General features: G+C 41.7%; 1 protein-coding gene across 3 annotated transcripts in view; it reads left to right on the top strand.

Moving 5' to 3' along the window:
- MELK (maternal embryonic leucine zipper kinase) overlaps nt 1-22,919 on the top strand; it is a 70,159-nt gene that overhangs the window by 18,422 nt on the left and 28,818 nt on the right. For all 3 annotated transcript variants that reach the window (XM_065907992.1, XM_065907993.1, XM_065907994.1), the window contains 3 exons: nt 15,133-15,201; nt 16,736-16,834; nt 22,267-22,353. In XM_065907992.1, the coding sequence (XP_065764064.1) occupies nt 15,133-15,201; nt 16,736-16,834; nt 22,267-22,353 (255 nt within the window). The remainder of the gene's footprint in view (nt 1-15,132; nt 15,202-16,735; nt 16,835-22,266; nt 22,354-22,919) is intronic.

Here is a 22,919-nt window from a genome sequence, read left to right on the forward strand (position 1 = left end):
TTCTTTTGAGTTATGTTAAAACGAGAGAAGCCTTTTTTTTTGAAGGTAAAATTGGCCTTAAGGTATAATAAAACCACAATGAAGAGTGCTGTAAGTTTTGTTAAAATTATATATATTAAAGATAGTAGATTGAGATTATGGGGCAGTGGCAGGGTGACTACTTAAGGGTAAAGGGTTTCTTTACCCTTTGATGAAATGTTGATGAATGTTGGTAAGTTGATGAAAACATAGAATTAGACAGTGGTGGTGATTACACAACTTGGTGAATATATTAAGGACCACTAAAGTGTATACTTTAAAAGTGAATTTTATGTTATATGAACTATATTCAATTAAAAAAAATAAGAAATCATATGGGAAGGAAAGTAGTAAAATTCTTTTTAAAGGTTATATTCAAAGCACGCTAACAAAAGAAGACTTGTAAGGAGGAAGAGCTCCACGTTGTGTCCATAGCAAACCAAGGTCAGACCAGCAGAGCAGCTTCTCAATGCAGCTGGAATTCCGTTCTGTTTAACAAATACTTCCTGAAAGTCTTCTTTGAGATACTGAGAAGCATGAACAAAGATCTATGAAACTTGGTCATTTTCCCCCAGGGCCAGATTTCTTGCTGGAGACAGATATATGGCTATCTAAAAAGGGGAAAAGCTACATATACATGTATCCATTTTTCCTTCAAACCCCTTCCATCCAAACTGCCACATATCATTGCGCAGAATTCCCTGTGCTGTACGGTAGGCCCTTGTTGGTTATCCATCTTAAATATAGCAGGGTGTGCATGGCCTCCCAGACTCCTTAACGTGTGTACATGTGGCTGAGTCCCTTCGCTGCTCACCTGAAACTGTCATGACATTGTTAATCGGCTGTACCGCAGCGCAAGATAAAAAATTCAAAAGGAAAAAATGAAAATAAAAAGGGGAAAGGGTGAGGGATGCCATTTTTATAACAGAGGTATAAGTGAAGTTAATGCAGGAGTGGATGTGGGATTTGGGAGAACATCTTACAGGAAGTGAGGTTTGAGCTGGGCTTTGAAAGGTTAGAAGCACTTGAGAAAGGGATGTGGGAGAGAGCGTGTCTGCTGGACAGTGTCAGCAGAGGCACAATGGGAGTAGCATGGGGAGAAATGATCAGAAGTTTTCTGTGTCTAGACCATTAGGTCTCCCTTTTGCAGGGAGGCTGCCTCCACCAGCTCTTATTTCTGGGAAGTAGCACACAGGGTTGAAAGTGGCAGGGGCGGTTGGCTCGTTGCCTGCTCTATAGAACAACCAAGGCTAAGGGCCCAGAGTTCAGTCTGCAGTTATTTATTTGACTTAATAGTTTTTCCTGTATCCCACCCTGGAAACCGCTTTAAAAGTAGTTTGGGGAAGTGATGCAGTTGTAGTAGTGCCGGTTTCTTGAAGGCTGAGGCGCTCTGATTCTGCAGGATCAGGGAGGAGTGGTGTTAGCAGTAGCTGCTGCTCATGGCTTGGGGAACTGCGAGCGTGTGTGCTTCTCCTTGGAGAGCGGCACGGATGGGGCAGTGGGCTGGAGCCTCCCAGGGTAGCCGAGACAGCACGTGCTTCTCCCCAGCCCTTCTCACAAAGCCTCCGCTAAACTTTGCGGGGTAGCAATTATTGCCTTGGCTCCACTAGCAACCCTGCCTGGGACAGCAATTCTGGCCTCACAGAGCCACAGCACCCTGCCTCACAGCAGGATACAGGGAGAACAGTGTTGAGATCCCTTTGCAGCTTCAGCTTTAACAGATGCGGGGGAAGGAGGCTTGGTGGCAGCTCAGGGACAATTTTCCAGTTATACTTTTGAAAAATATTTGGCTGACCTCTTGAGTTATTCCTGCTTTTTGCTACTCTTTCTTTAAAGTAGCACTCTGTTTTCTGTTCTGAAAATAACTTTAGTATTATAAGCTGCTAGTATGTTTTACCAAACTCTCTTTGGGGGTTGGGGGTACTCCACGCTAAAGAAATAAACTGACAGACAAATTTCTCCAAAGATGAAGAAGAATGGATCTGTTAGGTGTTAATAGCATGCAATCTTAAACCTTCTAGAATTCTAGAAAGACAGTGTGGGGCCACACGGTCATAGAGTTACCCTGATTTCTCCTCTCTGTTTCTTGTTTCATATTTAAATTTTCACTAAAACATCTCTCGTCCTGGCTGTGTCCATGTATCACTCCCAGGGTGGGGGAAGCCTTAGCTATGGGCTTTGTGCACTGGTTTACAACCCTGGCAGCGTAACAGCATCACTTGGGGTGCTTTAGAAAACATCAGGTCCAACCCCCAGAGAAGTTAGGTCAGAATCTCACTGATATTTTAAAAATCCACGATCTCTACTTTCTGCTTATGGACTTCGGCAGATTACTTAGCCTCTGTGTGTGTCAGCTTCTTCATCTGTAAAATAGATGATAGATTCACAACACAGGGTTGTCAGGATTAAATGAGTTAGTTCATTTAGTGTAATGCTTAGTAAATGTTAGCTATTATGACTGACATACACTTCTAAATTTGGTTTGCCAACATTTTGTCCAGGACTTAACATTTGTTCAGAGATTAATATGTAGTTTTCCTTTCTAGAACTCTTTTGATTTTTTTTGTCTTCAAGATTTTACTAGCCACATAAAGTTAATTGGGGACTATTCTTCCTTTTACTGTTTATTTTGTGTGTGTGTCTGTGGAGAGGTGGTTTAAGCTTGGAACTTTGGGGTGTTATGGAATATGCTTGAAAATCCATCTCCGACAGTGACTTCTTTATGGGAAGATTTTAAAATAGGAAGATCCTATTACTTTACCGAAAGCTCTCCATTTTACTCAAGCCAGAGTGTAAGCGGTACGCATCATCCTAGGTGAACTGGCTTCCCAGTATCTCAGCGTCCTCATTGCTTACTCATCTTAGGATGAAATTCTTAAATCGTTAACAGTTTCTGAACACCTATCTGTGCCAGGCACTTTTCTAGATGCTTGGGATATGTTATGATCTGTGAGTAAAACAGATGGAAGGTCCCTGCCCCCATGGAGTTTATATTACAGTGGCAGGGAAAATAATACTGATAGTGGTAGAAAGAGATAATAGGTATAATAAATAAACTATATTAAAAGATGATCGACTTCCCTGGTGGTTCAGACAGTAAAAGTGTCTGCCTACAATGTGAGAGACCCGGGTTCAATCCCTTGGTCGAGAAGATCCCCTGGAGAAGGAAATAGCAACCCACTCCAGTATTCTTGCCTGGAAAATCCCATGGACGGAGAAACCTGGTAGGCTACAGTCCATGGGGTCACAAAGAGTCGGACACGACAGAATGACTTCACTTTCACTTTCATGTGCTTTAGAAAAAAGAAAAAATTGAGCAGGGTAAAGAGGAATCAGAATAGATGAAGGGGTGTAAAGGGGAAAAGAAGGGCATTCAGTTCAGTTCAGTCACTCAGTTGTGCCTGACTCTTTGCGACTCCATGGACCACAGCACGCCAGGCCTCCCTGTCCATCACCAATTCCCAGAGTTTACCCAAACTCATGTCCATCGAGTTGGTGATGCCATCCAACCATCTCATCCTCTATCGTCCCCTTCTCCTCCTGCCCTCAATCTTTCCCAGCATCAGGGTCTTTTCAAATGAGTCAGCTCTTCGCATCAGGTGGCCAAAGTATTGGCGTTTCAGCTTCAGCATCAGTCCTTCCAATGAACACCCAGGACTGATCTCCTTTAGGATGGACTGGTTGGATCTCCTTGCAATCCAAGGGACTCTCAAGAGTCTTCTCCAACACCACAGTTCAAAAGCATCAATTCTTCGGTGCTCAGCTTTCTTTATAGTCCAACTCTCACATCCATACATGACCACTGGAAAAACCATAGCCTTGACTAGACAGACCTTTGTTGGCAAAGTAATAGCTCTGCTTTTTAATATGCTGTCTAGGTTGGTCATAACTTTCCTTCCAAGGAGTAAGCGTCTTTTAATTTCATGGCTGCAATCACCATCTGCAGTGATTTTGGAGCCCAGAAAAATAGTCAGCCACTGTTTCCAATGTTTGCCCATCTATTTGCCATGAAGTGATGGAACCAGATGCCATGATCCTGGTTGCATTTTTAGGTATTAAATAAGGTAGTCAGAGGTGAGATTTGAGCAAGATTTGGTGAGAAGGAGATGAGAATGTTAGTCACGTGGTCAGTGAGGCAGAGATATTTCAGGCAAGAAAGCAGAGCAAAGGCTAGTGGGTAGAAGCATGCCTGGTGTGGTCAAGGGAGAGCAGATGGCCCGTGCCCCTGGAGTGGAGTAAAGTAGCAGAGCCATAAAAACCAAGTCTCAGGGGCTAGGAGCCCCAGCTGCCTTGGGCTCTGTAGCTGTCAAAGATTCTGGCTTTTTCTCTAAATGACATAGGGTACCACCAGAGGGTTCTGAGCAGAAAACAGACTTGGTCTTGTTCAGATTTTATCAAGACCACAGTGGCTACTTTGTGGAGATAGGCTATAAGAAGCAAAGAGGAGAACCAGGGAGATGGGTGAGGGAAATGTGGTAGTAATTTTCAGACAAGAGATGGTAGCCATTGAAGTAGTGAAAAGTGGTTGGATTCTAGGTGTCTTTTTTTTTTTTTTAATTATTTAAAAATGAACACAGAGTAAAATAAGAATTTTGGGTGTAACAGTTCTACAGATTTTAAGAGTCTCATGCTCTACCGACTGAGCCAGCCAGGCTACAGATAGTTCTACAGATTTTAACACACAGAGATTCGTGTAGCCACCTCCATAGTCAGGACATATGTTTAGACTAATCTGTTGTCTTTTGAAGGTATTGCTAGTGTAATTTGCTGATGGATGGGATGAGGGGAGTGACCTGAGCAACTAGAAAGTTGGAACTGCCATCAAGCGAGATGGAGAAGATTCCTGGTGGAGCATGGATGATAAGGAGTTCAGTTTTGAGCATAATGAATGTGTCTGTTTTGTCTAAATTTTTGTTTATTGGCATAATGTTGTTTATTTAACCCCTTACAAAGTGCATATCAGATTTTTATGTATTTTTTCCAGATTAATCTATACTATGTAAGGAATCTTTTATTTTGTCTCTTTATGCTACCCCTTTCCCAGTTTCGTCATACAGATGGTAGCATACCACAGCACTGTTCTGTTTCTTGTCTTCTAACCGTATGTGTTGGAAATGGTACCATTTCATACCCAGCTCAGAACTTTTCATAGATTTCTTTTCTTTTTTTTAATTTTAATTGGAGGCTAATTACTTTACAATACTGTGGTGGTTTTTGCCATACAATGACATGAATCCGCCACGGGTGCACATGTGTCCCCCATCCTGAGCCCCCCTCCCACCTCCCTCCCCATCCCATCCCTCAGGGTCATCCCAGTGCACCAGCCCTGAGTACCCTGCCTCATGCATCGAACCGGGACTGGCGATCTGTTTCACATATGATAATATACATGTTTCAATGTCATTCTCCCATATCATCCCACCCTCACCTTCTCCCACAGAGTCCAAAAGGCTGTTCTTTACATCTGTGTCTCTTTTGCTGTCTCGCATATAGGGTCATCATTACCATCTTTCTAAATTCCATATATTCATAGAATTCACTTCATAGAATTGCAGTGTATTGTACTTTAATTTATCTAAACCAGCCTTAATTTATGTACCTTAATTTAAATTATGTACCTTAATTTATCTAAAATATAAACTTAAAAATTTAAATGATAAATTATATACCTTAATTTATCTAAACAATCCTAGGTTAATGGTTATTTAAGTAGTTTCTAAGTAGTCATTTTGTACATTGTGCATATATCTATAGGAAAATTTCTTGAAGAGTTATGGGTCAGTTGTTGTTAAGTCATGTCTCACTCTTTGCGACCCCATGAACTGCAGCACACCAGGCTTCTCTGTCCTTTACCAACTCCTAAAGTTTGCTCAAACCCACGTCCATTGAAGTTGGTGATGTCATCCAACCATCTCACCCTCGGTCGTCCCCTTCTCCTCCTGCCCTCAGTCTTTCCCAGCATCAGGGTCTTTTCCAGTGAGTCAGCTCTTTGCATCAGGTGGTCAAAGTATTGCAATTTCAGCTTCAACATCAGTCCTTCCAGTGACTGTTCAGGGTTGATTTCCTTTAGAATTGATTGGTTTAATCTCCTTGCTCTCCAAGGGACTCTCCAGAGTCTTCTCCAGCACTACAGTTTGAAGGTATCAATTCTTTGGTGCTAAACCTTTTTTATTGTCCAGCTCTCACATCCGTACATGCATACTAGAAAAACCATAGCTTTGACTATACAGACCTTTGTTGGCAAAGTAATGTCTCTGTTTTTTAATACTCTGTCTAGGTTTGTCATTGCTTTTCTTCCAAGGAGCAGACATCTTTTAATTTCATACCTGCAATCACCATCCACAGTGATTTTGGAGCCCAAGAAAATAAAAGTCCATCACTCTTTCCATTGTTTCCCCATCTATTTGCCATGAAGTGATGGGACCAGATGCCATGATCTTAGTTTTTTGAAGACTGAGTTTTATTTTAAGCCAGCATTTTTGCTCTCCTCTTTCACCTTCGTCAAGAAGCTCTTTAGTTTCTTTGCTTTCTGCCATAAGTGTGGTGTCATCTGCATATCTGAAGTTATTGAAATTTCTCTCTGCAATCTTGATTCCAGCTTGTGCTTCATCCAGCCTGGCATTTCACATGATGTAATCTGCATATAAGTTAAATAAATAAGGTGACAATATACACCCTTTACGTACTCCTTTCCCAGTTTTGAACCAGTCTGTTGTTCCATGTCCAGTTCTAACTGTTGCTTCTTGACCTGCAAACAGGTTTCGCAGGAAGCAGGTCAGGTGGTCTGATATTCCCATCTCTTTAAGAATTTTCCACAGTTTTTTGTGATCCACACAGTCAAAGGCTTTAGCGTAGTCAATGAAGCGGAAGTAGGTGTTTTTCTGGAATTCTCTAGCTTTTCCTATGATCCAATGGATGATGGCAATTTGGTCTCTGGTTCCTCTGCCTTTTCTAAATCCTGCTTGTATATCTGGAAGTTCTTGGTTCACATACTGTTGAAGCCTTGCTTGAAGATTTTGAGCATTACTTTGCTAACATTTGAAATAAGTGCAATTGTGCAGTAGTTTGAACATTCTTTGGCACTGCCTTTCTTTGGGGTTGGAATGAAAACTGACCTTTTCCAGTCCTGTGGCCACTGCTGAGTTTTCCAAATTTGCTGGCATATTGAGTGCAGCACTTTAACAGCATCATCCTTTAGGATTTGATATAGTTCAGCTGGAATTTCATCACCTCCACTAGCTTTGTTTGTAGTAATGCTTCCTAAAGCCCACTTGACATCATAAGATATCTGGCTCTAGGTGAATGATATACTGTCATGGTTATCTGGGTCGTTGAGATCTTTTTTGTTTAGTTCTTCTGTGTATTCTTGCCACCTCGTCTTAATATCTCTGCTTCTCTTAGGTCCATACTGTTTCTGTCCTTTGTTGTGCCTGTCTTTGCATGAAATGTCCTCTTATGTATGGGACAGAGGTTTGTGAATTCGTAAGTTTATTTGATATTGCCAAGTTATTTCCCAGCAGAGTTCTATCAGTTTATACAGTCACCAGCTATAGCATGAAGATGCATATTTCTTCATAATCCCATCAGTGTGTCACCTTTTTCTGTGTTTAAGATTTTTTTTGGCTATGCAGGAATTGTTTTTTTTTTTGTTCAGTCAATTTTTTTCTTTTTTGCTGCTCCATGCTACTGGAGGAAACGTAGTCTCTTGACCAGGGATCAATCCCTTGCTCCCTGCAGTGGAATCGAGGACTCCTAATCACTAGACTGCCAGGGAATTCCCGATGTTCCTAATTATTAATGTATTGTTTCACCAATACACATGCTAACATACAAATATAGTACTAACATACAAATTTCAATGTTCTCTACTTTTATTCATTTATTGAATGCATTAGTGGATTTTGGGTGAATCCTTTGGGAGAGAGGACTTACCCTAAGATAACATAGAAGTGTTATACCCTAATAGTAGGTGTTAGATCCAAGTTTTGATATTTGGGGTAAATCAAATATTTCTGCCATGCAATGAGTAGAAAATGTCTAATTCTTGTTCAGTAGAGATTTAGCCTTCCTAATTAATATTATTTACTAATACTGTATATTCTTTGTTTCTCTTACTCTGAATTTCATTTTTTACTTTTTCATGTATTTGCAAGTTGAAAATTGATTCAAATTAGGACTTTTATGCATTATTGTGGAATTTAATTTCACACATTATAGATTTTGAAATTTATTGTAATCTTGGCTCAGAACTATTGTTCCGAGTCACAGTGTAATACAGTCTGCTGGTTGAATCTAATTAAGGTGTCGTATCACTTGCATGCAGTATGTATCTTTGCCTAGAATGTTCTAAAATTCCTCAGTTGGGAATAACGCTTCCCTCAGTTCTTGGTTTGATTGAAAAACCCAGCAGTATTGACATACTGTATGTAACTCTTGTTTAAAAGGCAGGCTTCGTTTAGCTTTTGTGTTTTTTGACTATTTTAACCAAAACGCTAAACTGCAGTTTCCAGCAGGGTTACTAACAGACGGAGTATTCATCTTGTTAATGTCACCTATACTCATTCACTATCACTGCATTCAAAGACAGGCATGGCTGTACTCCAGTTCTGGGTATGCAAACATTAAGGAAATATAACTAATTTAGTAAATGAAAGTTGAGTAGCTTGTAAGTAAAATTACTTTCTAACAAGTATGGTTTATAATTTTAAAGAAGATGAGCAAGTTATTTCTTTATGAGATAATACTTTACAGTTATAGAGCTGACTCCAGTACTATATTATGTGTTGGAGAGATCACCTGCCTTTCGTAGTAATGTATGAAAAATGAACAATTCCAAGCTCACCAATATTCCCAGGATTATCTTGCTTATTAGCACACAGATCTTTTTTCCTTCCTCCCAATTGGTTTCACCCTCTACTACCTGTTTCTTGCTCTCATTTGCAAGGTAGTCAGCTCTTAAATAAACAAGAATTCTCCAAAGACTGGACATAAACCAGGGTTGAGGGGGCAGGCTTGGTTGACACAGGGCCTTTTGTTGGAGGTGCTCTTCCCCAGTGAAACTGTTCCTTTAAGGCCTTTTCTGTTTGACCATTTATAGATACATACTTTGAATATTTAAAGATGGAGCTTTCTCCTTACTTCTAGGCACCCTCAGACTTACTAGCCCAGTACAGTACAGTAAGTATCATATCTTTCTTTACTGTCTCTGCCCCTTTATCGCTCTGTAACAGTGTTTCTCAACTTTGGCGCCACTGACATTTTGAACTGGATGATTCCTTGTGGTGGGGGACAGTCGTGTGCATTGCAGGGTGTTCAGCAGTATCCCTGGCCTTCACCCACTAGATGCCAATAGCGGCCTCCAAATCACGGTAATCAGAAATGTCTCCTGACAATGCCAGATGTCCCCCCTGGGGACAAAGTCACCCTTGGCGGAGAGCCAGTGCCTTATAACGTTGAATGGGTATTTGATTTCCTGGCTGAGACATAGTTTCCTCACCTGTGTGATGGGTTAGTAATCCCTGCCCACCGCACAAGGTAAAATATGTGTACAAGTGCTTTGTGTGTTTTTGAGTACTGTGTACAAATAAGCGGTTGGGGTGAGCCTGGCAGCAAAACTCAGCTCTGGACTCTATTTCAGTGGCGTAGAGGATGGAGCTGAGGATGTTAGGTCATGGTGCTGGGGCACAGGTTCATGCTTCCTTTGTCGATGGCGCTCTACAGAGCTGTTCTGTCCATTGGGAAAGTGGGTGGTGATGTGAGCAGGACTTGACTAGTTGATTTGTTCTCACCAGGTGATCCTGAGATCCTGAGGCAGCTGCGATGGGGCAGAGCGCTGCTGAGAGGCCAGGTGCATCCTCAGAATGACTCGCCGTTTTTACTCTACTGAATGTTGAGCACCCTGGCATGTGTGGCTTTGGCCGCCATGCCATCTTTGGTCTGTCCTATCTCTCTGCCCTTTGAGTAGCTCCCACTTCTTTTTATTTCCGATTGAACAAACATTTATTGCCTCTTGTGCAAGCCACTTTACCAAGTGCTTTCCCATACATTCTCTTTTATTCCTTTTAGTGGGATAGTCCCGCATACAGTAATGCCCTGTAAGCAGCATCACCGTATTTGTTTCACAGACGGCAACAGTAGCAACAGTAGCAGCAGGAATAGTAGTGAAGGCAGCCTTGATGGTACAAACTAGCGGATCCTGAGTTCTTAATTCTGCACCTAGCCCTGTGCCAAGAGCTTTATGTGTATCAAGTCATTCAATGCTAGCAGCCGTTTACGGAGTTGGTACTATTATTGTATTTCTTTTTCAGATGAGGAAACTGAGGCACAGCGAGGTTCCATAGCCCATCCACACAGCTAGTAAGTGGTAGGTCCTCCATCTGGATAGAGACAGCTTGTCTCCAGAGCCTGCTCTTAGGAAACAGGGTCAGAAAGATGACCTAAGTTGTACAGGTTCACGGAGCAGATGAGAGGCAGGCGGGCTCAGACCCAGAGCATGCCTCCAGGCGCTGCCTGTCTCCGGTGCGCCGAGCACCGTGCGTCTCATCACTTGTCCTCCCTGCCCCCCTGCGGCGGTGTCGCTTCTGTAAGCTCTAGCTTATGGTGCAGCACAGGGGATCTGTGAAGAGAGCCTTCATGAATTCAAGCTAGGGTGATCGAAGGGCTGAGAAAGAAGAGGCGAAGGGAAGCTTGGAATCAGCCTGGTGGCTCTTGTCATTCAGTTCTTTGGTCTGAAAACCCATTTTTATATCTGATTTCTGTAGAATTCTGCTACTTTTAGTTGAGAGTGCTTGTGTTTTGGATGGTAGTTTTGGGATTTAATGGCATAACATTCATTGTCATAGTTCTGGTTAGGAACTGTTGCTTGTGTGTTGAAACAGGCCAGAAAGGGCTGGAATCTGGAACCAGAGTTCTCCCTGGGTGGGCAGGTGATGGCGGGGAGAGGTAGCGCCAGGAAATGAAACCCTTAGAGACGGTCTGTTCGTTTTCTGCGGTGGTTGTCACAGAGTACTACACAGGGTGGCTTGACACGCCAGATACTTATTCTTTCAGTTCTGGAGACTGGAAGTCTAAAGCCGAGGTGTCAGCAGGCCGTGGGCCCTCTGACGGGTCTGGAGAGACCCCCCTTGCCTCGGCTAGCGTCTTGCGTTTGCCGGCGGCCCTCGGTCTACGGGTGTGTCCCTCCGGCCTCTGCCTCTGTGTTCGCGTGGCCTTCTCGCCTGTGTGTTTGTGTGTCCACGTCTAAGTGCCCCCCTTCTTATAAGAATACCCCCCAGTTGTTTTGGATTTAGGGCGCAGCCTAACCCAGGACATCCTAACTTGATTGCTTCTGCAAAAGCCCCTATTTCCAAATAAGGGTGCGTTCACAGGTTTCAGGTGGACTTAAGTCTTGGGGGGACACTATTCAACCCTGTGCAGTTGGTGTCCAGAGAGCAAGCAGTAGATGGCTCTGCATCCAGTCAGCATGAGCAGAGACCCACTGGAGTCCATGGAGGTTCTGACCCGTGAGCAAGACAGAGGACACTTCAGGCCGTGCAGGCTGTGATCGCAGACTCAGATCACGACCCTCTGATCAGTGTAGGTAGAGAGTAGAGATGACCCCAGGCTGTCTCTGTTTTCTACAGGACCCTGGTAGGAGCAGGCTATGTTATTTGAGGTACCAGGCAAGCGATCGGTTTGCCAGGAAAAAGAGCATGTCAGGTACCCAGGGTTTGAATCATGAGAGACATCTGGATGCAGGAATAAGGAAAAGCTGAGATAAGCGAGTGGGGCCAGCCAAGTCACGGCCTGTCCTGCGTGTGACTTGGTGCTCAGTCCCAGCAAGGTGGCTGAAGCATCTGAAAGTCCCCCTTCCCAGGGATAAGCCTGAGCCTAGGCAGCCCTGAGGCTCAGTGCTTGGTGGATGAGGGGCAGTAAGGAAAAGTGAATTAGAGGCTTCTCATTACGGCTCAGAAACAAACGTCAGCACCTGACATTGGCGTGTGTGTAGGTGCCCTGGCAAGGCATAAATAGGCATGGGATCTCCGGGTAGCAGTGAGTGCTTTAGCTAAAGGAGAGTGAAAAACTTAATGACATTAGATGTCATTTGTAAAATGAAAGCTCTTGTCCTTCCTAGGAAACACTTTGTAGGTCAGCCTGTCTGCTCTCATCAGAGAGTCCGAGTAAGAGGTTGAGTTGCTTTAACGTTAGCACCTTTTCTTTTTAAATAAACTGCTTGATAGCGTTTCTTTGGAACTTTGACTGTTTCTTTAACACAGTCAAAGTCCAGCCTGTCATGTAGGTCTCAGATTCTGAGAGATCTGTACTGTCCATTCCTCGCCTCACCTTTAAGCTGGACTGGTTCCCGTGAGAACTGTGTCCTAGACAGTTCATGAGGACAGAGAAGGCAATGGAGCTGCTAGCCGGTGGCTTCTCCGCCTGCCCGCCTCTGCCGTCCCAGGCTAGTTCAGTCATTGCTGGGTGTGTGTGTGTGTGTGTGTGTGTGTGTGTGCACGCGCAGGTGCATGTACCTGCATGCATGTGCATGTGTGTGCTTGCCGTGGTCAGGGGAGTCTGTCATTTCCTTGGTTCTGTCTCACCGCAGCAAACACTTGAAGCAACGGAGGGACCAGTGTTACAGCTGTTTTATTTGGCAAGCAAAGGAAAATACATCCTCAAGGCATGAGGGCGGGCCGACCCAGAAGATGCTAAGAGAAGAGAGGCCAGGGGCTCGATTTTGGCGCCTCTTTTTCTATGTTTTTTCTCCTCCCCCTGAGCCTGCCCTGTGTAAATTGGGCTGGCCAGGAGGGCTGTTTGTTCCACCTGCGGTCCTCACTCCCGTCCTTGGACCTTCCTTTGTTCTGTTTTCCAGGGCTTTTCCCGTCTTTGTCCTTTAGCCACCGCCATTCTGGACTACTCTTTCCTATTCTAACTACTTAACACCCTCGTCTCCCTGGACCTGTAATAGATTTCTAACTCAGGATCCTTATTCAGGTAATTTTGATTTTGATTAGTTTGGGGGACCCTCTGGATTCTCCCAGACCATGTTCCTTAGTCCCCATAGTTGTATCACAAACAATTGTGTGATGAATATTACTGTTCATAACAGTAATAACTTTTTAATGTCAATTTATTTGCTTAGGATAAATTGCTAGAAGTGTGATTGCTGGATCAAGGATATTTGACCTTGAATGCTTTTTAAACATATTTCCACAGTACTCTTCAGAAACGTTTATACTCTCTCATTTTATATATAAGTGCTCTTGCCCCTGGACTCTAACACTGAATAATTTTTTTGAAGTTTATCAATTTAGATCATATTTTTGTTTAAATTAATTACTTTTTTATTACTAGATTAGTTGAACATGTTATCATGTTTATTGACCATTTAAAACCTCTTGTTTTTGGAATTGTGAATATTCTTTGTCCATTTTCTCTTGGAGTATATGCTTTTATCCTATTTCTTCATTTATTCAACAAATATTAATTGAGGACCTTTTATGTTAGGGCCAGACAGTGTTCTAGGTGAACAGTACAGACAAAATCCCTGTGATTTTTTTAAAGAGTTTATATTCTAATGTAAATAGAATACGTTAGAATATTTTCTAATGTATAAACAAATATGTAGTATGACAAGTGGAGATAAGGACTGTACAGAAGGTGCCTTGGAAGGGTGGTAGGGATGATGGTGCATGAGGATGCTATTTATATGGTGGTTTGGGGAGACCTCATTGATACCGCTGGGATTTAAGGGGAGACCTGAAGTAGGTACAAGCTGTGCTGATATTGAGGAAGGCACGGTGGTGGCGGGAACACAGTGTGCACAGGACCTAAGGCCGGCCTGTGTTTGACTTGTGATCCTCGTTTGGTGAGTGAGGGAAAGAGTGAGCAGGTGCGTTTGAGAGGTGGCAAGGAGTTGGTGGATGTGGGGCACAGACCACGCTGGGCCCGAAGCCAGATCTTCACTGTGGCATTGAAGTTCTTTACTTGGCAGCCAGCAGGATCTTTAGTAGTGGCGTGCAAACTCTTAATTGCAGCGTGTGGGATCTAGTTCCCTGATGGGGATTGAACCCAGGCCTCTTGCATTGGGAATGTGAAGTCTTAGCCACTGGACCCCCAAGAAAGCCCATGATCCAAGGTTTCTGACCTGAGGAGTGGGTAAGGCAATCGCTATTTGCTGTGAAGGGGAAATGTTGGAAGAGGAGGGTCGGTGGTGATCTGTAAGACCTCTGTACGTGATAAAGTAGGTTAGTCTTTTGTCATTTAGGTGGCAAGGCTTTCCCCCTACTCACTTTGTTGTTAATTAACTTTGTTATCTGTGTTTTGCTATACAGAAATGTCAATTTTTAATTTTGTCATCTGTTAATCTTTATAGTTTTTGGTATTGCTGTCATGTCTAGACAGGTTCTAAAAATTAATCACCGATGCTTTCCGTATTCTCATGGTTTTGTATTTGCATTTAACTCTTTAACCTGGGTAGAAATAATTTTGATGTAGATTTTGAATTACAATTCAATCTTAATTTTCTCATACAATTAACCTGTTATCCTAGCATCATTAAACAATTTGTTCTCTGCTAAGAAAAATGATTCTGTCATTTCCTTTGAATTGGGAAAGAGGGGTGTGTGACAGTCTGCATGAAGAGGTACTATTCTGTCACGTGTTAGTGTTCAGCAAGCCCCTCGTCTTGTTTTGGTTGATGACTTAGTGACTGTAATGTCTAACAGGTTGTAAGCATTTGTCTCCCGAGTCTCTTCCATTCCCTAAAGGGGTGGCTTTCTTCAGTGATAGTGAATTCTGCCTTGTAGATGACACGTGACCCGCGGGTAACCACAGCCTGTGTCCAGTTACCAAATACGCTTTTCTGTGACCTAACTTTGTCAACTGACAATTCTTCTGGGATTATAAACTAAAATTTGCTTTAGCAATATGAGCATATGAGCATATCTACAGTGTATACTTCTGTCCACTAATAATACTGTAGATTCCAAAGGCCGGTAAGATACATGTTTGCCATGTCTTAAAGCTGGGTGAAGTCTTCAAGCTTGGAAGTAAATCTCTAGCATGTTGTTAACTGTAGAAATTTTTGTTAAGGCTGGTTGAACCTAATCTCTTTAATGCTTTTCTTGTTTTTTGTAGAGAGGGAAATATGACGTTCCTAAGTGGCTCTCTCCCAGTAGCGTTCTACTTCTTCAGCAAATGCTACAGGTAATCTTTGTTATTTACTTTTAAATAATGAAGTCTGTTGCAGTTATTTGATTTTAAGATGTCTGTGCTACTACGTTTATACATCACCTTTAAAAAATTCTGTTCATTATATCTATTCTGCAAATATTCTCTACCAGTGCTTTCTTTGCAAACGCAGCTTTTTTTTTTTGGTCATATCACATGGCATGTGGGATCTTCCCTGATCAGGGGTCGAACCCGCGTCCCCTGTAGTAGAAGTGTGAAGTTTTAACCACTGGACCTCCAGGGAAGACCTGCATTTTTTTTTTTTTTTAAAGACAGCTAATATATGTCTTTGGTGATTTGGTTTTCCTTCCCTTTTTTGAGAATTGTCAGTTTAATCAGCTCTTGCTCCACTGTTTTCTGTTTTCTTGCTCCCACTCTTTGTATGCTAGACATATAGTAGATATGGAATAAAGGCTTGAATGAGCTGATGTACAGCTGAGTGGGCCCTTGATCTAGTGCTATGGTTCTCAAACTTCAGCATCTACCAGAATTGCCAGATGGGCTTAGTAAAACCCAGTTTGCTGGGCTTCAAACGGAGAGGGTCTGATTCTATAGATCTGGGGCAGGACTAAGAGTTTGCATTTCTAACAAGCTCCCAGATGACACTGATGCTGCTGGTCTGGTGGGGGCCACATTTAAGAATCACTGATTTGGTGTATTGACCTCTGAAGGTGAAAGATGGGAGTGCTGAAGGCTAGTTATCCTCCTTACAGATCAATAGGCATGCCACCTAACCTGGTTCTGATCTGAAAATGGTGATTCTGAGCTTGGCCTCACTGCCAAATAGTGTTATGTGGATAAAATGAGATTAATAGGAAACACTTTGAAAATATGAGCACCTTATTAGTGCAGTATGTTTTTCATTATTATGTATTTCAGCTTTCCATCTATTAAGCCATCTCTACTTTTTATTCAAAATTTACTTCACGCTCACCCACCTTGATTAAGTAGACCAGACCACCAAATCTCCATAATGAGATTGAACACACCTCATCCTTTCTTCTAAACTCCCCAAAACTTAATCTGTGTTGATTAATTTTCCTTTCCTCACATTTGAAAATTACAAATGGAAAAGAAAGGTATGCTTTTCAACTTGTTCTATGTGATTGTAAGCTCACCGGAGGTAGAGATTGCATATTCAGTGTGAATGCCCTGCATTGTGGCTGCTTGAATATTAAATTGGTGAATATTTCCTGTGAATAGGTTTTCCAGCAAAAGACTATTACATCATACAATAGATTGACTGAACTTCATGAATAATGTCCATACCAATGAAGTTCATGTTTGTTAAACATTTATCTTGTAACCGTGTTGGTTGCTATAGTTCTCTTGCTTCTATTCCCTTTTTAAAAGAATTTATTCCAAGGCCATTTTAAGGTCTTTCACAGCATTTTTGTGATGATAAAAGTTTACATCTGTTCTGATGAATTTTGAGTTTTAAGGAGAAAAAAGGTGTTCTGTGCTCTCCATTTGAAATGTTAATCTCCAGCTACCTCTCAATGGCCACTAGGTGGACCCAAAGAAACGGATTTCTATGAAAAATCTCTTGAACCACCCCTGGATCATGCACGATTACAACTGTCCTGTTGAGTGGCAAAGCAAGGCTCCTGTAAGTAGAATTAAAAAGCAAACAAACAAAAAACTTTGTGTGGATTCAGGATGTACAGTGATGTGGTCTAAGTATTAAAAGAAAATATATTTTGTAGACTTACTCATCAGATTGCTGTTTGGGAGACTGTAACTGAATTATACATTCACCTGTTAACCTCCCAGACAGTGGTGCCTAACTAGGCCGGCACATGAGAATCACAAGGACCTTAAAAAGTGCCTGTGCTCCTTCCACAACAATTAATGGATATTTAAAAAGCTCCCAGGTGTCTCTGACATAGTCAGATTGTGAACAGTGCTCTGAGAATCTCGGGCAGGTTACTTTACTTTTCCAAAGCTGTACATTCGTCTGTAAAAAGTAGGTTAAACCTGTTATTCGTCTACTTCCAGAGTAGTTACGAGGTGGCAGTGGTTCTCATACTTTTAAGTCTGAGACCCCTTTTAATGCCTTTAATATTAATTTATTAAAATATTTATTAATTGATTCACTTAAAAGTAACAGTGCTATATCTGTTACAGTTTATCATGAATAAATATTTTTATGAAAAATGACTATTTAAAAAATAAATCTGGGAAGAATAGCATTGTTTTACATCTTTGCAAGTTTCTTTAAAGCCTAGCTTAAAGGAGGGCACTTGACTCTCACCTGCTTCTGCATTGTCTCTTTTGTTATATTGTTTTGATTGGAGATTCTCCAGGGTCTGCAGACCACACTACACCCTGAGAGTTGGTTTAATATATATATAGGAAAGAACTTTAATACAGGGTGCTATGCAAGTTTAAGCAATTATATTAACAAGTATTCCTACATTACTGTTTTAAAAATATTTTTTAACAATTGGCAGTTTGAACTTGATAAAAATGTGAGCGCTACTAAAGAATATGTGTAATTTAAAAAATTATAGCTAATTAAAAATATTGTGTTAGTTTTAGATGTACAGCAAAGTGATTCAGTTATGCTTGTATATATATATATTTTTCAAATTATTTCCCATTATAAGTTATTATAAGATATTGACTGATAGTTCCCTGTGTTACACAGTAAATCTTTACAGTTTATTTTATGTAAGGGGTAGCCACATTTTGCATATTAATGAACTATTGCTACATTAAAAAAACAAATTTAGTGATTTAAAACAATAATTTACAGTTTCTGTGGATCAGTAATTTGGGGCTCAACTGGGTTGTTCTTGTGTGGGTCTTACCTGAGGTCACTTGTGTGGCCGCAGTCAACTGGTGACTCTAACGTGGCTGGATTGTATAAAATTCACTCAAAAGACTAGCTACTGGGACTCCCCTGGTGGTTCAGTGGTTAAGACTCCATGCTTCTGTTGCAGGAGGCATGGTTTTGATCCCTGGTCAAAGAACTAAGATCCTACATGTGACATAACATAGCCAAAAAAACCCCAGCTGTTTATGCTGGTTATTTGTTGGGTCACATTGTGTCCAGCAGGCTACTGTGGGCTTCTTGATATGGTGGCTGGATTCCAAAAGAAGCAAGAAAGTGGGCAAGCCCAAACACTCTAGCATATTTCAAGCCTCTGCTTTCATTGTACTTACTAATGTCTGGCCAAGGCAAAACCCAGAGCCAGTATGGAAGGCGTAGGCATCAAAGTTGGTACAATTCTTATCCCCTTTTCATAGACAAGGAAATCAAGAAGTTAAACATAACTATTTAATAAATAAATATAGTGAGAAGAGTGACACTGCTTTACTCTTTGCAAATTTCCTTAAAGTCTAGCTTAATAGAAGACACTTGGGTACTCCTCTCCTTCTATACTCTTTTGATACATTGTTTTGGTTAAAGCATATGAAGAAAATATAGCCTCACACAGGTATGTAGTTAGAAAAACATTTTAATGCTTTAAAGGAGAAGTATTTTAATAGCCTTCTCAGATAATTGGGGATGTTTTCTGATAATCTAAAATGTCTACAGTGAAGTGGAGTTTGTGCATGGGTCAACAGAACAGTTTGGGGACACGCCACATTATAGCCCTGATACAGCTGTAGGATATTTGCTTTCTGGAAGAATCAGACCAATAAATATAGATACCTGGAAAAATAGGCTGTTTGTTTTTAACCCCTTCTCACTAGTCTGTCCCCTGTGAGGACCACACAGCCTGACCTGAAGTCCCTCCTGATTCTCCTGTGATTGTCAGTCTCTGCAATTTCTCTCCTCCCTGTTTCCTTTCACCCTTTAAGACATCCTCAAGCAGCAGCTTAATGCCAGTAACTGAGAGCCAACAGACAGCAGAACGTCTGCTGGCCGAGCAGCGCGGCAGCCGGGCCGGGGAGCTCTGCTGTGCCCCTTACGGGATGGTGACCATGCGTGGTGCCAATGCCTGTTTTCAGCCATTGGGGGTCATCATTTCTCCACGTGTGGGAGGGCTTTGCATGTCTTCTCAGCCGTGATCCTTAACAGGGGAGGATATGCTACCGTTTGCAATAGAATAGATGCCAAAATGAAGAAAGTCTCTGATTTCATCAGCACGAAGATTATTTTAAATTGGGGCATTGTGTAAAGTAGGATACATAGTTTTGAGTGTTCTGAAAATGTATATGATTTTCCTTACATATTAGTATAATAATTGCTCATATATATTGAATGCTTACTATAATAGAGAAGTTTGCAGCCATAGCGCTATAGTATAACAATAGAGCCCTTAGGATAGAACCCTTCAGGGCTTTTTGTCTTTAACTCTTTTAATTCATTTAACCCTCATATAAACCCTCTGAACTGGGTACTGTTGTCCCCATTTCAGATGAAGCAGTTGAACACAGAATCATGAGATAACTTGCCCAAGGTCAAATAGCTAGTAAGTGTAGAACCAGGATCTTCACCCAAGCAGAAGGGCTCCAGAACATAAGGGATCTGACAGGTCAGCAGTTGAAACTCAGGCCCTGTATTCTGTGTAGCGGTAGCCTTCGTGATGAGCGTTGCTTGTCTGGCCTTTGTTGGGATAGCTATGGGAACAGAGTCTCGGAGAGGTGGCGTTGTGGTGTGGGAGGAAGAACCCTAGGCTAGGGTGAAAAATGCCCATCTTGGGCAAATGGCATAAGTTTTTCTGAGTCTTCATTTTCTCACCTCTAATGTGGGTATCTTCCGTATGTTTGGATTATGTTTTGTCGTTTATAAAGTGCTTTAACTGCAATGTCACTCATCTGTTACACCTGCCTTACTGAGCTGTTGCAGGGGTCACATGAGCTACAACAGCAGAGCTGTAGGGATTGTCGCTTCTGAAGGGTTCGCTTGTCTGCCTCAGGATTGTCTTTCATCAAGGGTGAGCTATAAAAAATAATTCAGATTTACTTGGATATTTAAGGTAGAGATGCTATTCTGTAACTGTTTGCATGATCTTCTATCATTTTCACACGTAGCTGTAGTACTCAAGTATTGTATAAAATAGAAGTTATATTCAGTTCCATTTTCTGCCCTACTGAACAGGAAATGTAGTAGGCACGGATAATCCAAAATAATTGGCTAGCTTTTGGTACACATTTTTGTATTTAACTGGAGCGTGTGTGGCTGAGAATTCAGAGTACTTAAAGTATTGAACCTCTTTGAAAAACCCAGTTTGAGAAACCGTATTTTTCAGACTTTGGTGTTTTGTCCCACTCTTTTCATTCTTTCCAGTTCAAGAGCCCAGCAAAGAAGATCGCATCAAGTCCCTTCTTCCACATACCCTGTGGTAGAAGTACAGAGCGAGAGGCTGTGGGGGAGAGGTTTTTGTTTTTATGAGAGTAACTTAAGGTCATGGTGGGAACCCAGAAATCCTGTCTTTCATGCTTGAGCAGTGACATCAACAAGAAGATACCCAGCTGAGTTGTAAAATGTCTGGGTTTCTGAGTCTGAGTTCTTCCTGAAGTGGGAATCTACAGTCGGGGAACTGCTAAGGTCAAGGAATCACGAGGAAAACTTCCTTGTGGCATTGGTGACTTTCCTGGAACCATCAGTATAAACCTTTGTGGTCTCCACATTCTCCGTAGCCCGTGAGGAACCAGCCAGTCGTGCAGGTCATTCCTTGTACCGTCCCCCAGTTTCATGGTGGCGCATGGTTCTCCCTTGAGTCTGTTGAGACAGCTGTGGTGTCCAGAACAAGGGAAGTTCATGGTAGTGTTCTGCCTTATGCTGGGCAAACCTCTCTTGGATCTTGAGGGTCAGTGATAACCTGAACTACGATCTAAAGAAAGGACCAGAATGGTTGGGAGGAGTTAATCATTGAAATGGTTGTTAAAGGGACTGGAAAAGAGAATGCTTGGAGAAGAAAGGTTGCTGATAATAGGCATATTCAAATTTATGAAAGACTCTTATACCAAAGAGGAAATAGAATTAAGACTGTTGGTAAAAATAGTTCACCACTGTTTGAGGGCCTCTTCGTTTAGGTACTCCACATAGCTTGCATATGTTACTTGGCAGGTGCCATCTTTATTTTACAGGGCGGTGTAATAACATGCTCAAGATCACACGGTTCTTTTGTGATAAAATGATGAAAACCAAGGTCATCTACTTCTAAAGCCTGTCAGCTGTCGGATTGTACTGGTTCACAGTGGGTAGGAATCAGGAGACAAATCTTAGGGGAGGAGGACGAAGCTAGCCATCCCAGCTGTTCTGGAGATGAACACTAAGTAGAAAGTGAAGCCTCACTTACTGGGGCTGTTGTGAAGTGCATTCTTACATTGGAAATATGACTTTATAGTTACATTCCTATAATTCTCTTCCTATGTGATTTTCTGAACTCCTGTTGGAGGAACAGGCCAGACCCTGCCTGCCTTTTCATTCTCAGTGATCCTTGTTTGGTTCTGAGAACCTATTTCTGGTCCCATCTCTGGTGAGGTCTCATCCTGCAGGGATGCTTTGGATCATTTCTGTCCTTAATCAAAATAATGTTTGTGTAGAGGCAGTATTACTTCTTCCTTTTAACACTTGCGCTTTGCCAGTGCCTTCATCATGATGATGATTGTGCAGCATCTGTGGCACCATCAGAAGGGCTCCTTGGCTTGTGCTAAACCCAAACATAACCTGGGAGACTATCTGCTACAAGTCTGACGCACTCTTTACGTGGTCTCTTGTGCAGACACTAGTTTTTGATGCCTAGATGACTGCTCTTTGGTGCAAATGCCGGCCCCTGTGTTGCAGGAGGGGAAGAGAATAGAGTCCCTGGGCCGCATGGCAGAATTGTAGCAGTCGGTCAGATGATGATGGGGACATGAAGAGCTAGGAAAGAGAGCTCATCACCTTCTTGAACTGCTTATTATTATCTGTTTATATATCTAAAAATTGTGGAGGATGTTTATTCTTACCTGAGTTTGACAAACTCATGTTGTTTTTACATGTTGGCGTTTGATTTTACAAGGTAATTATCATAATTTAAAGGCTTCAAAGCCATAAATGTTTTATTAATGTTAATAAAATCAATAAAATTTTTTTTCTAGCTTATTCACCTTGATGAAGATTGTGTAACAGAACTTTCTGTACATCACAGAAACAACAGGCAAACTATGGAGGATTTAATTTCACTGGTAAGAAATACAGCATGAATTTGAAAGTATTATCTTTTGTTTCATCTTTTTTTTTGTTTTATCAGTACATAAAAATAGTATAGCATTTTTCAGGCCTAAGATTTTATTCCAGGTGAAAATACTGTATTGCACTTAGTTTATGTTTGTGTATATTTTCAGCTCTTTTCTGATGTCTGCTAGATATCCTCTTTAGAAATGAGGTTGAACAAAGAGAATTACAGTGGAAGAAAAATTAAGAAAGAGATCAAATGAGTCCAGAGAATTTTCAGAGTTCCAATTCTGACAACTTTAAATTCTTTTAACACAGAAGTGTGATTCTGCCGTAGCAATGAGCTTTCTTTCATTTTACCTGAAAGCATCCCATTAGCATCACATCACCCCCAGCCTTATGAACCAGATACATGAGATGATTATTATGATTTCTGGTGTTGGGTCATTTTTAGCTGTTTCAGATGCTTAAAAACTAGAGCCTATATGTAGTTTCTGCTGGAAACAGAGGCTGTCTCCGAGTACAGTCTGATATGATGGGCAGGGATCACATCCACCTTACCTCCTGGTTCAGTACC

Source organism: Muntiacus reevesi, chromosome 17 (genome assembly GCF_963930625.1).
Source record: "Muntiacus reevesi chromosome 17, mMunRee1.1, whole genome shotgun sequence".
In the NCBI taxonomy this organism is placed as follows: domain Eukaryota; kingdom Metazoa; phylum Chordata; class Mammalia; order Artiodactyla; family Cervidae; genus Muntiacus; species Muntiacus reevesi.